The sequence below is a fragment of the Oncorhynchus nerka genome, linkage group LG27, assembly GCF_034236695.1.
Source record: "Oncorhynchus nerka isolate Pitt River linkage group LG27, Oner_Uvic_2.0, whole genome shotgun sequence".
NCBI lineage: Eukaryota > Metazoa > Chordata > Actinopteri > Salmoniformes > Salmonidae > Oncorhynchus > Oncorhynchus nerka.
The window spans coordinates 102,618,096-102,635,139 of record NC_088422.1 but is presented as its reverse complement, the minus strand read 5'-3'; the positions used below and the strand labels follow the sequence as shown (position 1 = coordinate 102,635,139).

Genomic DNA, 17,044 nt, shown 5'->3' with positions numbered 1-17,044 from the left:
GTTGAAAATTTCATTTCATAGTTTTCAAATGTCATGTCAGGAAAAACTCTATGGTACTGCCCCTCGGCAGTCAACCCAAACTAGGACAGTACCGCCCCTGGACAGTCAACCCAAACTAGGACAGTACTGCCCCTGGACAGTCAACCCAAACTAGGACAGTACCGCCCCTCGGCAGTCGACCCAAACTAGGACAGTACCGCCCCTCGACAGTCGACCCAAACTAGGATAGTACCGACCCTCGGCAGTCGACCCAAACTAGAACAGTACTGGCCCTCGGCAGTCGACCCAAACTAGGACAGTACTGCCTCTCGGCCTAATGTCAAATGTTAGAAACTGTGAGTACTTGTGGTACCGGGAGTATAAAAGGATTAGTCATGTTAAATTCAGTTTTTATGAATGCAGTTTTGATAATTGGTGCATGCATGTTTTGGAGCATATATTTTATCCGGTAGCAACGTTTAGAAATGAAGGAGACGTTCACCCCCATCTATGACATGAGTCCCTCCATACTCACCTCCCCTACTCTCTCTGTGCCTCCCCCTGTAGGAGTCCTCCACCACCTGAAGGAGACGTTCACCCACACCCCCAGCTATGACATGAGTCCCTCCATACTCACCTCCCCTAGCTCTGACCCCCCTGAGTCCTCCACCACCTGAAGGAGACGTTCACCTCCCCCAGCTATGACATGAGTCCCTCCATACTGTGCCCCCCTGTAGGAGTCCTCCACCACCTGAAGGAGACGTTCACCCACACCCCCAGCTATGACATGAGTCCCTCCATACTCACCTCCCCTACTCTCTCTGTGCCCCCCCCTGTAGGAGTCCTCCACCACCTGAAGGAGACGTTCACCCACACCCCCAGCTATGACATGAGTCCCTCCATGCTCAGTATGCTCATCAAGATGATGCTGGCCCAAGCTCAGGAGTGTCTGTTTGAGAAGATCGCTCTGTCTGGCATCCGCAATGAGTTCTTCTCTCTCCTCAAGATGGCCCACGAGGCTGCCAAGGTACATATACAATACGCTGAGTCCTTTCCCACAGTCTACAGGCTGCCAAGGTACATGAACAATACGCTGAGTCCTTTCCTACAGGCTGCCAAGGTACATGAACAATACGCTGAGTCCTTTCCCACAGGCTGCCAAGGTACATGAACAATACACTGAGTCCTTTCCCACAGTCTACAGGCTGCCAAGGTACATGAACAATACGCTGAGTCCTTTCCTACAGTCTACAGGCTGCCAAGGTACATGAACAATACGCTGAGTCCTTTCCCACAGTCTACAGGCTGCCAAGGTACATGAACAATACGCTGAGTCCTTTCCTACAGTCTACAGGCTGCCAAGGTACATGTACAATACGCTGAGTCCTTTCCCACAGGCTACCAATGTACATGAACAATACGCTGAGTCCTTTCCCACAGTCTGCCAAGGTACATGTACAATACGCTGAGTCCTTTCCTACAGTCTACAGGCTGCCAAGGTACATGAACAATACGCTGAGTCCTTTCCCACAGGCTGCCAAGGTACATGAACAATACGCTGAGTCCTTTCTCACAGTCTACAGGCTGCCAAGGTACATGAACAATACGCTGAGTCCTTTCCTACAGGCTGCCAAGGTACATGAACAATACGCTGAGTCCTTTCCTACAGTCTATACGCTGAGTCCTTTACCACAGTCTACAGGCTGCCAAGGTACATGAACAATACGCTGAGTCCTTTCCTACAGGCTGCCAAGGTACATGAACAATACGCTGAGTCCTTTCCCACAGGCTGCCAAGGTACATGAACAATACGCTGAGTCCTTTCCCACAGTCTACAGGCTGCCAAGGTACATGAACAATACGCTGAGTCCTTTACCACAGTCTACAGCGTGATCCTGGACAACACCCTGTCGTTCTCAAATAACATCAAGGCGGTGGCCCGTTCCTGTAGGTTCATGCTCTACAACATCCGCAGAGTACGACCCTGCCTCACACAGGAAGCGGCGCAGGTCCTAATCCAGGCACTTGTCATCTCCCGTCTGGATTACTGCAACTCGCTGTTGGCTGGGCTCCCTGCCTGTGCCATTAAACCCCTACAACTCATCCAGAACGCAATACAGCCCGTCTGGTGTTCAACCTTCCCAAGTTCTCTCACGTCACCCCGCTCCTCCGCTCTCTCCACTGGCTTCCAGTTGAAGCTCGCATCCGCTACAAGACCATGGTGCTTGCCTACGGAGCTGTGAGGGGAACAGCACCTCACTACCTCCAGGCTCTGATCAGGCCCTACACCCAAACAAGGGCACTGCGTTCATCCACCTCTGGCCTGCTCGCCTCCCTACCACTGAGGAAATACAGTTCCCGCTCAGCCCAGTCAAAACTGTTCGCTGCTCTGGCCCCCCAATGGTGGAACAAACTCCCTCACGACGCCAGGACAGCGGAGTCAATCACCACCTTCCGGAGACACCTGAAACCCCACCTCTTTAAGGAATACCTAGGATAGGATAAAGTAATCCTTCTCCCCTCCCCCCTTAAAAGACCTAGATGCACTATTGTAAAGTGGCTGTTCCACTGGATGTCATAAGGTGAAAGCACCAATTTGTAAGTCGCTCTGGATAAGAGCGTCTGCTAAATGACTTAAATGTAAATGTAAAATGTACAGGCTGCCAAGGTACATGTACAATACGCTGAGTCCTTTCCCACAGTCTGCCAAGGTACATGAACAATACACTGAGTCCTTTCCTACAGGCTGCCAAGGTACATGAACAATACGCTGAGTCCTTTCCTACAGTCTGCCAAGGTACATGAACAATACGCTGAGTCCTTTCCTACAGGCTGCCAAGGTACATGAACAATACGCTGAGTCCTTTCCTACAGTCTACAGGCTGCCAAGGTACATGAACAATACGCTGAGTCCTTTCCTACAGGCTGCCAAGGTACATGAACAATACGCTGAGTCCTTTCCTACAGTCTACAGGCTGCCAAGGTACATGAACAATACGCTGAGTCCTTTCCTACAGGCTGCCAAGGTACATGAACAATACGCTGAGTCCTTTCCTACAGTCTACAGGCTGCCAAGGTACATGAACAATACGCTGAGTCCTTTCCTACAGTCTGCCAAGGTACATGAACAATACACTGAGTCCTTTCCTACAGTCTGCCAAGGTACATGTACAATACACTGAGTCCTTTCCTACAGTCTACAGGCTGCCAAGGTACATGAACAATACGCTGCGTCCTTTCCTACAGGCTGCCAAGGTACATGAACAATACGCTGAGTCCTTTCCTACAGTCTACAGGCTGCCAAGGTACATGTACAATACGCTGAGTCCTTTCCCACAGTCTACAGGCTGCCAAGGTACATGAACAATACGCTGAGTCCTTTCCTACAGTCTACAGGCTGCCAAGGTACATGTACAATACACTGAGTCCTTTCCTACAGGCTGCCAAGGTACATGAACAATACGCTGAGTCCTTTCCTACAGTCTACAGGCTGCCAAGGTACATTAACAATACGCTGAGTCCTTTCCTACAGGCTGCCAAGGTACATGAACAATACGCTGAGTCCTTTCCTACAGTCTACAGGCTGCCAAGGTACATGAACAATACGCTGAGTCCTTTCCTACAGGCTGCCAAGGTACATGTACAATACGCTGAGTCCTTTCCTAGAGGCTACCAAGGTACATGAACAATACACTGAGTCCTTTCTCACAGTCTACAGGCTGCCAAGGTACATGAACAATACACTGAGTCCTTTCCTACAGTCTACAGGCTGCCAAGGTACATGAACAATACGCTGTGTCCTTTCCTACAGTCTACAGGCTGCCAAGGTACATGAACAATACGCTGAGTCCTTTCACACAGTCTACAGGCTGCCAAGGTACATGTACAATACGCTGAGTCCTTTCCTACAGGCTGCCAAGGTACATGAACAATACACTGAGTCCTTTCCTACAGTCTACAGGCTGCCAAGGTACATGAACAATACGCTGAGTCCTTTCCTACAGGCTGTCAAGGTACATATACAATACGCTGAGTCCTTTCCTACAGTCTACAGGCTGCCAAGGTACATGAACAATACGCTGAGTCCTTTCCTACAGGCTGTCAAGGTACATATACAATACGCTGAGTCCTTTCCTACAGTCTACAGGCTGCCAAGGTACATGTACAATACACTGAGTCCTTTCCTACAGGCTGCCAAGGTACATGAACAATACACTGAGTCCTTTCCTACAGGCTGCCAAGGTACATGAACAATACGCTGAGTCCTTTCCTACAGGCTGCCAAGGTACATGAACAATACGCTGAGTCCTTTCCTACAGTCTACAGGCTGCCAAGGTACATGAACAATACGCTGAGTCCTTTCCCACAGTCTACAGGCTGCCAAGGTACATGAACAATACGCTGAGTCCTTTCCTACAGGCTGCCAAGGTACATGAACAATACGCTGAGTCCTTTCCTACAGGCTGCCAAGGTACATGAACAATACGCTGAGTCCTTTCCCACAGGCTGCCAAGGTACATGTACAATACACTGAGTCCTTTCCTACAGGCTGCCAAGGTACATGAACAATACACTGAGTCCTTTCCTACAGGCTGCCAAGGTACATGAACAATACGCTGAGTCCTTTCCTACAGTCTACAGGCTGCCAAGGTACATGAACAATACGCTGAGTCCTTTCCTACAGTCTACAGGCTGCCAAGGTACATGAACAATACGCTGAGTCCTTTCCCACAGTCTACAGGCTGCCAAGGTACATGAACAATACGCTGAGTCCTTTCCTACAGTCTACAGGCTGCCAAGGTACATGTACAATACGCTGAGTCCTTTCCTACAGGCTGCCAAGGTACATGAACAATACACTGAGTCCTTTCCCACAGTCTACAGGCTGCCAAGGTACATGAACAATACACTGAGTCCTTTCCCACAGGCTGCCAAGGTACATGTACAATACACTGAGTCCTTTCCTACAGGCTACCAAGGTACATGAACAATACACTGAGTCCTTTCCCACAGTCTACAGGCTGCCAAGGTACATGAACAATACGCTGAGTCCTTTCCCACAGTCTACAGGCTGCCAAGGTACATGAACAATACGCTGAGTCCTTTCCTACAGGCTGCCAAGGTACATGAACAATACGCTGAGTCCTTTCCCACAGTCTACAGGCTGCCAAGGTACATGAACAATACGCTGAGTCCTTTCCCACAGTCTACAGGCTGCCAAGGTACATGAACAATACGCTGAGTCCTTTCCTACAGGCTGCCAAGGTACATGAACAATACGCTGAGTCCTTTCCTACAGGCTGCCAAGGTACATGAACAATACGCTGAGTCCTTTCCTACAGTCTACAGGCTGCCAAGGTACATGAACAATACGCTGAGTCCTTTCCCACAGTCTACAGGCTGCCAAGGTACATGAACAATACGCTGAGTCCTTTCCTACAGGCTGCCAAGGTACATGAACAATACGCTGAGTCCTTTCCCACAGTCTACAGGCTGCCAAGGTACATGAACAATACGCCAAGGTACATGAACAATACGCTGAGTCCTTTCCTACAGGCTGCCAAGGTACATGAACAATACGCTGAGTCCTTTCCTACAGTCTACAGGCTGCCAAGGTACATGAACAATACGCTGAGTCCTTTCCTACAGGCTGCCAAGGTACATGAACAATACGCTGAGTCCTTTCCCACAGTCTACAGGCTGCCAAGGTACATGAACAATACGCCAAGGTACATGAACAATACGCTGAGTCCTTTCCCACAGTCTACAGGCTGCCAAGGTACATGAACAATACGCTGAGTCCTTTCCTACAGGCTGCCAAGGTACATGAACAATACGCTGAGTCCTTTCCCACAGTCTACAGGCTGCCAAGGTACATGAACAATACGCTGAGTCCTTTCCTACAGGCTGCCAAGGTACATGAACAATACGCTGAGTCCTTTCCTACAGTCTACAGGCTGCCAAGGTACATGAACAATACGCTGAGTCCTTTCCTACAGGCTGCCAAGGTACATGAACAATACGCTGAGTCCTTTCCTACAGGCTGCCAAGGTACATGAACAATACGCTGAGTCCTTTCCCACAGTCTACAGGCTGCCAAGGTACATGAACAATACGCCAAGGTACATGAACAATACGCTGAGTCCTTTCCTACAGGCTGCCAAGGTACATGAACAATACGCTGAGTCCTTTCCTACAGTCTACAGGCTGCCAAGGTACATGAACAATACGCTGAGTCCTTTCCTACAGGCTGCCAAGGTACATGAACAATACGCTGAGTCCTTTCCTACAGGCTGCCAAGGTACATGAACAATACGCTGAGTCCTTTCCTACAGTCTACAGGCTGCCAAGGTACATGAACAATACGCTGAGTCCTTTCCCACAGTCTACAGGCTGCCAAGGTACATGAACAATACGCTGAGTCCTTTCCTACAGTCTACAGGCTGCCAAGGTACATGAACAATACGCTGAGTCCTTTCCCACAGTCTACAGGCTGCCAAGGTACATGAACAATACACTGAGTCATTTCCTACAGGCTGCCAAGGTACATGAACAATACGCTGAGTCCTTTCCCACAGGCTGCCAAGGTACATGAACAATACGCTGAGTCCTTTCCCACAGTCTGCCAAGGTACATGAACAATACGCTGAGTCCTTTCCTACAGTCTACAGTCTGCCAAGGTACATGAACAATACGCTGAGTCCTTTCCTACAGTCTACAGTCTGCCAAGGTACATGAACAATACGCTGAGTCCTTTCCTACAGTCTACAGTCTGCCAAGGTACATGAACAATACGCTGAGTCCTTTCCTACAGGCTGCCAAGGTACATGAACAATACACTGAGTTTCACCTCAACGCTAAAAGAGGTTCCATCATCTAAAACGATATGGCATCACACTGTCATATCCCGTTGAGGTGTGTCTGACTAAAGAGCAGTGGGACCCCATTCCCTATTTAGTGCCCTAAGCCTCTGGTCTAAAGTAGTGCACTATATAGGGAATAGGGTGCCATAGGGCTCTGGTCAACAGTAGTGCACTATATAGGGAATAGGGCTCTGGTCTAAACTAGTGCACTATATAGGGAATAGGGCTCTGGTCTAAACTAGTGCACTATATAGGGAATTGGGTGCCATAGGGCTCTGGTCTAAAGTAGAGCACTACATATAGGGAATTAGGGTGCCATTTGCGATGTGTTCTCTAACAGAACATCTCTGTGTCCCCGTCTCAGGTAGGATGTGTTCTCTAACAGAACATCTCTGTCCTCTCAGGTAGGATGTGTTCTCTAACAGAACATCTCTGTGTCCCCGTCTCAGGTAGGAGACACCTATGACCAGGTTCACCAGTCTATGAGCCAGACTCCCATCAAGGACAACGTCCCGTTCTTCTGGTCCACCATGGCTCAGGTCAAGACCCACCACTACCGTTCACTGGCACACTACTTCCTGGCTACTGCGCTATTGGACCACCAGCGTAAGTCAAGCAGCCGTTAGCCAATCATATCGCTTCCATGCGCGATCCAGAGGGAGAGAGGGAGATGTGTAAGTGCCTGTTAGTTACTAGATGAGTTTCCTGGAACAGACTGGTTCTTTTAGTTCCGAGATGCGTTTCCTGGAACAGACTGGTTCTGTTAGTTCCGAGATGCGTTTCCTGGAACAGACTGGTTCTGTTAGTTCCTAGATGAGTTTCCTGGAACAGACTGGCTCTGTTAGTTACTAGATGAGTTTCCTGGAACAGACTGGTTCTGTTAGTTCCTAGATGAGTTTCCTGGAACAGACTGGTTCTGTTAGTTCCTAGATGAGTTTCCTGGAACAGACTGGTTCTGTTAGTTCCTAGATGAGTTTCCTGGAACAGACTGGTTCTGTTAGTTCCTAGATGAGTTTCCTGGAACAGACTGGTTCTGTTAGTTCCTAGATGGTTCTGTTAGTTTCCTGGAACAGACTGGTTCTGTTAGTTCCTAGATGAGTTTCCTGGAACAGACTGGTTCTGTTAGTTCCTAGATGAGTTTCCTGGAACAGACTGGTTCTGTTAGTTCCTAGATGAGTTTCCTGGAACAGACTGGTTCTGTTAGTTACTAGATGAGTTTCCTGGAACAGACTGGTTATGTTAGTTACTAGATGAGTTTCCTGGAACAGACTGGTTCTGTTAGTTCCTAGATGAGTTTCCTGGACCTTACAGGAACAGACTGGTTCATTCACCTCTTTCTCAGAGTACTGAGACCTTTAGTTTAATAAAGAGGACAGAGCAGCCCAGAGTACTGAGACCTTTAGTTTAATAAAGAGGACAGAAAGACAGAACAGCTCAGAGTACTGAGACCTTTAGTTTTATAAAGAGGACAGAACAGCCCAGAGTACTGAGACCTTTAGTTTAATAAAGAGGACAGAGACAGAACAGCCCAGAGTACTGAGACATTTAGTTTAATAAAGAGGACAGAACAGCCCAGAGTACTGAGACCTTTAGTTGAATAAAGAGGACAGGAACAGCCCAGAGTACTGAGACCTTTAGTTTAATAAAGAGGACAGAGAGACAGAACAGCCCAGAGTACTGAGACCTTTAGTTTAATAAAGAGGACAGAACATCCCAGAGTACTGAGACCTTTAGTTTAATAAAGAGGACAGAACATCCCAGAGTACTGAGACCTTTAGTTTAATAAAGAGGACAGAACAGCCCAGAGTACTGAGACCTTTAGTTTAATAAAGAGGACAGAGTAGAGTACTGAGACCTTTAGTTTAATAAAGAGGACAGAGAGACAGAACAGCCCAGAGTACTGAGACTTTTAGTTTAATAAAGAGGACAGAGAGACAGAACAGCCCAGAGTACTGAGACCTTTAGTTTAATAAAGAGGACAGAACAGCCCAGAGTACTGAGACCTTTAGTTTAATAAAGAGGACAGAACAGCCCAGAGTACTGCCAACACTGTCTCACAGTCCCAGGCTGGATCTGTCCTCTGCCAACACTGTCTCACAGTCCCAGACTGGATCTGTCCTCTGCCAACACTGTCTCACAGTCCCAGACTGGATCTGTCCTCTGCCAACACTATCTCACAGTCCCAGACTGGATCTGTCCTCTGCCAACACTGTCTCACAGTCCCAGGCTGGATCTGTCCTCTGCCAACACTGTCTCACAGTCCCAGACTGGATCTGTCCTCTGCCAACACTGTCTCACAGTCCCAGACTGGATCTGTCCTCTGCCAACACTGTCTCACAGTCCCAGACTGGATCTGTCCTCTGCCAACACTGTCTCACAGTCCCAGACTGGATCTGTCCTCTGCCAACACTGTCTCACAGTCCCAGACTGGATCTGTCCTCTGGACCAACACTGTCTCACAGTCCCAGGCTGGATCTGTCCTCTGCCAACACTGTCTCACAGTCCCAGGCTGGATCTGTCCTCTGCCAACACTGTCTCATAGTCCCAGACTGGATCTGTCCTCTGCCAACACTGTCTCACAGTCCCAGACTGGATCTGTCCTCTGCCAACACTGTCTCACAGTCCCAGACTGGATCTGTCCTCTGTCAACACTGTCTCACAGTCCCAGACTGGATCTGTCCTCTGCCAACACTGTCTCACAGTCCCAGACTGGATCTGTCCTCTGGACCAACACTGTCTCACAGTCCCAGGCTGGATCTGTCCTCTGCCAACACTGTCTCACAGTCCCAGGCTGGATCTGTCCTCTGCCAACACTGTCTCATAGTCCCAGACTAGATCTGTCCTCTGCCAACACTGTCTCACAGTCCCAGACTGGATCTGTCCTCTGCCAACACTGTCTCACAGTCCCAGACTGGATCTGTCCTCTGCCAACACTGTCTCACAGTCCCAGACTGGATCTGTCCTCTGTCAACACTGTCTCACAGTCCCAGACTGGATCTGTCCTCTGCCAACACTGTCTCACAGTCCCAGACTGGATCTGTCCTCTGCCAACACTGTCTTTCTGCCAACAGCCAAGGCTACATCCCTACAATCCTGTCTCTGTGTTGCCATGTCCTTAATCCCTGTCGCTGTGTTGCCATGTCCCTAATCCCTGTCTCTGTGTTGCCATGTCCCTAATCCCTGTCTCTGTGTTGCCATGTCCCTAATCCCTGTCTCTGTGTTGCCATGTCCCTAATCCCTGTCTCTGTGTTGCCATGTCCCTAATCCCTGTCTCTGTGTTGCCATGTCCCTAATCCCTGTCTCTGTGTTGCCATGTCCCTAATCCCTGTCTCTGTGTTGCCATGTCCCTAATCCCTGTCTCTGTGTTGCCATGTCCCTAATCCCTGTCTCTGTGTTGCCATGTCCCTAATCCCTGTCTCTGTGTTGCCATGTCCCTAATCCCTGTCTCTGTGTTGCCATGTCCCTAATCCCGGTCTCTGTGTTGCCATGTCCCTAATCCCTGTCTCCTGTCTCTGGTACACCTGGTACCCCGTGTATATAGCCATGTTATTACCTGGTACCCCGTGTATATAGCCATGTCATCACCTGGTACCCCGTGTATATATAGCCCCGTTATCACCTGGTACCCTGTGTATATAGCCCCGTTATCACCTGGTACCCCGTGTGTATAGCCATGTTATTACCTAGTACCCCCTGTATATAGTCATGTTATCACCTGGTACCCCGTGTATATAGTCCCGTTATCACCTGGTACCCCGTGTATATAGCCCCGTTATCACCTGGTACCCCGAGTGTATAGCCTCGTTATCACCTGGTACCCCGTGTGTATAGCCCCGTTATCACCTGGTACCCCGAGTGTATAGCCTCGTTATCACCTGGTACCCCGTGTGTATAGCCCCGTTATCACCTGGTACCCCGAGTGTATAGCCTCGTTATCACCTGGTACCCCGTGTGTATAGCCCCGTTATCACCTGGTACCCCGTGTATATAGCCCCGTTATCACCTGGTACCCCGTGTATATAGCCCCGTTATCACCTGGTACCCCGGGTATATAGCCATGTTATCACCTGGTACCCCGTGTATATATAGCCCCGTTATCACCTGGTACCCCGAGTATATAGCCCCGTTATCACCTGGTACCCCGGGTATATAGCCCCGTTATCACCTGGTACCCCGTGTGTATAGCCCCGTTATCACCTGGTACCCCGGGTATATAGCCCCGTTATCACCTGGTACCCCGGGTATATAGCCTCGTTATCACCTGGAACCATATGGTCTGAGTCTGTCTCACAGTCCCAGGCTGGATCTGTCCTCTGCCAACACTGTCTCACAGTCCCAGACTGGATCTGTCCTCTGGACCAACACTGTCTCACAGTCCCAGACTGGATCTGTCCTCTGGACCAACACTGTCTCACAGTCCCAGACTGGATCTGTCCTCTGCCAACACTGTCTCACAGTCCCAGGCTGGATCTGTCCTCTGCCAACACTGTCTCACAGTCCCAGGCTGGATCTGTCCTCTGCCAACACTGTCTCACAGTCCCAGACTGGATCTGTCCTCTGCCAACACTGTCTCACAGTCCCAGACTGGATCTGTCCTCTGCCAACACTGTCTCACAGTCCCAGACTGGATCTGTCCTCTGCCAACACTGTCTCACAGTCCCAGACTGGATCTGTCCTCTGCCAACACTGTCTCACAGTCCCAGACTGGATCTGTCCTCTGGACCAACACTGTCTCACAGTCCCAGGCTGGATCTGTCCTCTGCCAACACTGTCTCACAGTCCCAGGCTGGATCTGTCCTCTGCCAACACTGTCTCATAGTCCCAGACTGGATCTGTCCTCTGCCAACACTGTCTCACAGTCCCAGACTGGATCTGTCCTCTGCCAACACTGTCTCACAGTCCCAGACTGGATCTGTCCTCTGTCAACACTGTCTCACAGTCCCAGACTGGATCTGTCCTCTGCCAACACTGTCTCACAGTCCCAGACTGGATCTGTCCTCTGGACCAACACTGTCTCACAGTCCCAGGCTGGATCTGTCCTCTGCCAACACTGTCTCACAGTCCCAGGCTGGATCTGTCCTCTGCCAACACTGTCTCATAGTCCCAGACTAGATCTGTCCTCTGCCAACACTGTCTCACAGTCCCAGACTGGATCTGTCCTCTGCCAACACTGTCTCACAGTCCCAGACTGGATCTGTCCTCTGCCAACACTGTCTCACAGTCCCAGACTGGATCTGTCCTCTGTCAACACTGTCTCACAGTCCCAGACTGGATCTGTCCTCTGCCAACACTGTCTCACAGTCCCAGACTGGATCTGTCCTCTGCCAACACTGTCTTTCTGCCAACAGCCAAGGCTACATCCCTACAATCCTGTCTCTGTGTTGCCATGTCCTTAATCCCTGTCGCTGTGTTGCCATGTCCCTAATCCCTGTCTCTGTGTTGCCATGTCCCTAATCCCTGTCTCTGTGTTGCCATGTCCCTAATCCCTGTCTCTGTGTTGCCATGTCCCTAATCCCTGTCTCTGTGTTGCCATGTCCCTAATCCCTGTCTCTGTGTTGCCATGTCCCTAATCCCTGTCTCTGTGTTGCCATGTCCTAATCCCTGTCTCTGTGTTGCCATGTCCCTAATCCCTGTCTCTGTGTTGCCATGTCCCTAATCCCTGTCTCTGTGTTGCCATGTCCCTAATCCCTGTCTCTGTGTTGCCATGTCCCTAATCCCTGTCTCTGTGTTGCCATGTCCCTAATCCCGGTCTCTGTGTTGCCATGTCCCTAATCCCTGTCTCCTGTCTCTGTGTTTTCCAGTGAGGCCCAGTGATGACGAGGACCAACAGGAGAAGGCTCTGTCCCAGGCGTATGATGCCATGCCAGATGGCTGCTCCCCACTCGACATCCTCAGGAAGAGAGAGGAGAGACAACGCATCGGTAAGGCTCCAAACCCAATACCGTGTTTACACAGGTCCTTTATGTAGTTTAGGTCTAGATACAGTCATTTATATAGTCCCTGACTGTCTGGACTCTACACACTGTCATTTATATAGTCCCTGACTGTCTGGACTCTACACCCTGACTGTCATTTATATAGTCCCTGACTGTCTGGACTCTACACACTGACTGTCATTTATATAGTCCCTGACTGTCTGGACTCTACACCCTGACTGTCATTTATATAGTCCCTGACTGTCTGGACTCTACACACTGACTGTCATTTATATAGTCCCTGACTGTCTGGACTCTACACACTGACTGTCATTTATATAGACCCTGACTGTCTTGACTCTACACACTGTCATTTATATAGTCCCTGACTGTCTTGACTCTACACACTGTCATTTATATAGTCCCTGACTGTCTGGACTCTACACCCTGACTGTCATTTATATAGTCCCTGACTGTCTGGACTCTACACATTGACTGTCATTGATATAGTCCCTGACTGTCTGGACTCTACACACTGACTGTCATTTATATAGTCCCTGACTGTCTGGACTCAACACATTGACTGTCATTTATATAGGCCCTGACGGTCTGGAATCTACACACTGACTGTCATTTATATACACCCCGTGTATATAGCCCCGTTATCACCTGGTACCCCGTGTATATAGCCATGTTATTACCTAGTACCCCCTGTATATAGCCATGTTATCACCTGGTACCCCGTGTATATAGCCATGTTATTACCTGGTACCCCCTGTATATAGCCATGTTATTACCTAGTACCCCCTGTATATAGCCATGTTATTACCTAGTACCCCCTGTATATAGCCATGTTATCACCTGGTACCCCGTGTATATAGCCATGTTATTACCTGGTACCCCGTGTATATAGCCATGTTATTACCTGGTACCCCGTGTATATAGCCATGTCATCACCTGGTACCCCGTGTATATATAGCCCCGTTATCACCTGGTACCCTGTGTATATAGCCCCGTTATCACCTGGTACCCCGTGTGTATAGCCATGTTATTACCTAGTACCCCCTGTATATAGTCATGTTATCACCTGGTACCCCGTGTATATAGCCCCGTTATCACCTGGTACCCCGAGTGTATATAGCCCCGTTATCACCTGGTACCCCGAGTGTATATAGCCCCGTTATCACCTGGTACCCCGAGTATATAGCCCCGTTATCACCTGGTACCCCGTGTATATAGCCCCGTTATCACCTGGTACCCCGTGTATATAGCCCCGTTATCACCTGGTACCCCGGGTATATAGCCCCGTTATCACCTGGTACCCTGTGTATATAGCCCCGTTATCACCTGGTACCCCGGGTATATAGCCCTGTTATCACCTGGTACCCCGGGTATATAGCCCCGTTATCACCTGGTACCCCGGGTATATAGCCCCGTTATCACCTGGTACCCTGTGTATATAGCCCCGTTATCACCTGGTACCCCGGGTATATAGCCCCGTTATCACCTGGTACCCCGGGTATATAGTCCCGTTATCACCTGGTACCCCGTGTATATAGCCCCGTTATCACCTGGTACCCCGAGTGTATAGCCTCGTTATCACCTGGTACCCCGTGTGTATAGCCCCGTTATCACCTGGTACCCCGAGTGTATAGCCTCGTTATCACCTGGTACCCCGTGTGTATAGCCCCGTTATCACCTGGTACCCCGAGTGTATAGCCTCGTTATCACCTGGTACCCCGTGTGTATAGCCCCGTTATCACCTGGTACCCCGTGTATATAGCCCCGTTATCACCTGGTACCCCGTGTATATAGCCCCGTTATCACCTGGTACCCCGGGTATATAGCCATGTTATCACCTGGTACCCCGTGTATATATAGCCCCGTTATCACCTGGTACCCCGAGTATATAGCCCCGTTATCACCTGGTACCCCGGGTATATAGCCCCGTTATCACCTGGTACCCCGTGTGTATAGCCCCGTTATCACCTGGTACCCCGGGTATATAGCCCCGTTATCACCTGGTACCCCGGGTATATAGCCTCGTTATCACCTGGAACCATATGGTCTGAGTCTAAATGGGATCCATTTAGTTTTTACCTGTATACTTACTCACTTGTCTTAATGACTCTTCCTCTTTCCACCCTCTTCTTCTCCCTCCTCCACCTCCCCTCTCCTCCACCTACCCTCTCCTCCACCTACCCGTTAATTCCTCCTCCCTTCTCTTTCCCCAGGTAAGGCCCACCTGCGGCGGGCTGTGATAGGTCATGAGGAGGGTCTGAGGATCCATAGTCTGTGTCGTCACCTCAGGAAGCTGGATGTGCTCCAGGCCATCCTCCAGGCCAGTCACAACCGTTCCCTGGCCAAGTTCAATGACAACAACCGAGAGGACGAGTTCACAGACTACCTGGAGGCTCCAGACATCGTCTGTGAGTCAATCAATCAATCAATCAAATGTATTTGTGAAGCTCCAGACATCGTCTGTGAGTCAATCAATCAATCAATTGTATTTGTGAAGCTCCCAACATCTGTGTAATTAATCAATCAATTGTATTTGTGAAGCTCCCAACATCTGTGTAATTAATCAATCAATTGTATTTGTGAAGCACCAGACATCGTCCGTAAGTGAACCTCCTATTGGGAACTCAATCAACCAACCAACCACTCAACCAACCAACCAACCACTCAATCAATCAATCAATCAACCAGCCACTCAATCAACCAACCAACCAACCACTCAATCAACCAATCAATCAACCTCATTTAAAAGCCTTTTTACATGGTCATCAGCTCTGGCTCCACATCACTGTTGATTCAAGACAACTGACTGTCGAATGTACCTCATGTCATTGGAGAGACAGATGGGGTCTGACTGTTGGACCTCATGTCATTGGAGAGACAGAGGGGGTCTGACTGTTGGACCTCATGTCATTGGAGAGACAGAGGGGGTGTGACTGTTGGACCTCATGTCATTAGAGAGACCGAGGGGGTCTGACTGTTGGACCTCATGTAATTAGAGAGACAGAGGGGGTCTGACTGTTGGACCTCATGTCATTCGAGAGACAGAGGGGGTCTGACTGTTGGACCTCATGTCATTGGAGAGACAGAGGGGGTCTGACTGTTGGACCTCATGTCATTAGAGAGACAGAGGGGGTCTGACTGTTGGACCTCATGTCATTGGAGAGACAGAGGGGGTCTGACTGTTGGACCTCATGTCATTGGAGAGACAGAGGGGGTCTGACTGTTGGACCTCATGTCATTGGAGAGACAGAGGTGGTCTGACTGTTGGACCTCATGTCATTAGAGAGACCGAGGGGGTGTGGCTGTCAGAGGGGGTCTGACTGTTGGACCTCATGTCATTGGAGAGACAGAGGGGGTCTGACTGTTGGACCTCATGTCATTGGAGAGACAGAGGGGGTCTGACTGTTGGACCTCATGTCATTGGAGAGACAGAGGGGGTCTGACTGTTGGACCTCATGTCATTGGAGAGACAGAGGGGGTGTGACTGTTGGACCTCATGTCATTAGAGAGACAGAGGGGGTCTGACTGTTGGACCTCATGTCATTAGAGAGACAGAGGGGGTCTGACTGTTGGACCTCATGTCATTAGAGAGACAGAGGGGGTCTGACTGTTGGACCTCATGTCATTGGAGAGACTGAGGGGGTCTGACTGTTGGACCTCATGTCATTGGAGAGACCGATGGGGGTCTGACTGTTGGACCTCATGTCATTGGAGAGACAGAGGGGGTCTGACTGTTGGACCTCATGTCATTGGAGAGACAGAGGGGGTCTGACTGTTGGACCTCATGTCATTGGAGAGACAGAGGGGGTCTGACTGTTGGACCTCATGTCATTAGAGAGACAGAGGGGGTCTGACTGTTGGACCTCATGTCATTAGAGAGACAGACGGGGTCTGACTGTTGGACCTCATGTCATTGGAGAGACAGAGGGGGTCTGACTGTTGGACCTCATGTCATTAGAGAGACAGAGGGGGTCTGACTGTTGGACCTCATGTCATTGGAGAGACCGAGGGGGGTCTGACTGTTGGCCTCATGTCAGAGGGAGTCTGACTGTTGGACCTCATGTCATTGGAGAGACAGAGGGGGTCTGACTGTTGGACCTCATGTCATTGGAGAGACAGAGGGGTCTGACTGTTGGACCTCATGTCATTGGAGAGACAGAGGGGGTCTGACTGTTGGACCTCATGTCATTGGAGAGACAGGGTGTGACTGTTGGACCTCATGTCATTAGGAGAGACAGTCATTGGAGTCATTGGAGAGACAGAGGG

The 17,044-nt window shown here is 49.8% G+C and overlaps 1 protein-coding gene across 1 annotated transcript in view; it reads left to right on the top strand.

Moving 5' to 3' along the window:
• Positions 1-17,044, top strand: part of rhpn2 (rhophilin, Rho GTPase binding protein 2) — a 123,233-nt gene that overhangs the window by 90,042 nt on the left and 16,147 nt on the right. The window contains exons 8-11 of the mRNA XM_065012492.1: positions 819-1,006; positions 7,292-7,448; positions 12,644-12,763; positions 14,992-15,186. Coding sequence (XP_064868564.1) covers positions 819-1,006; positions 7,292-7,448; positions 12,644-12,763; positions 14,992-15,186 — 660 coding nt within the window. The remainder of the gene's footprint in view (positions 1-818; positions 1,007-7,291; positions 7,449-12,643; positions 12,764-14,991; positions 15,187-17,044) is intronic.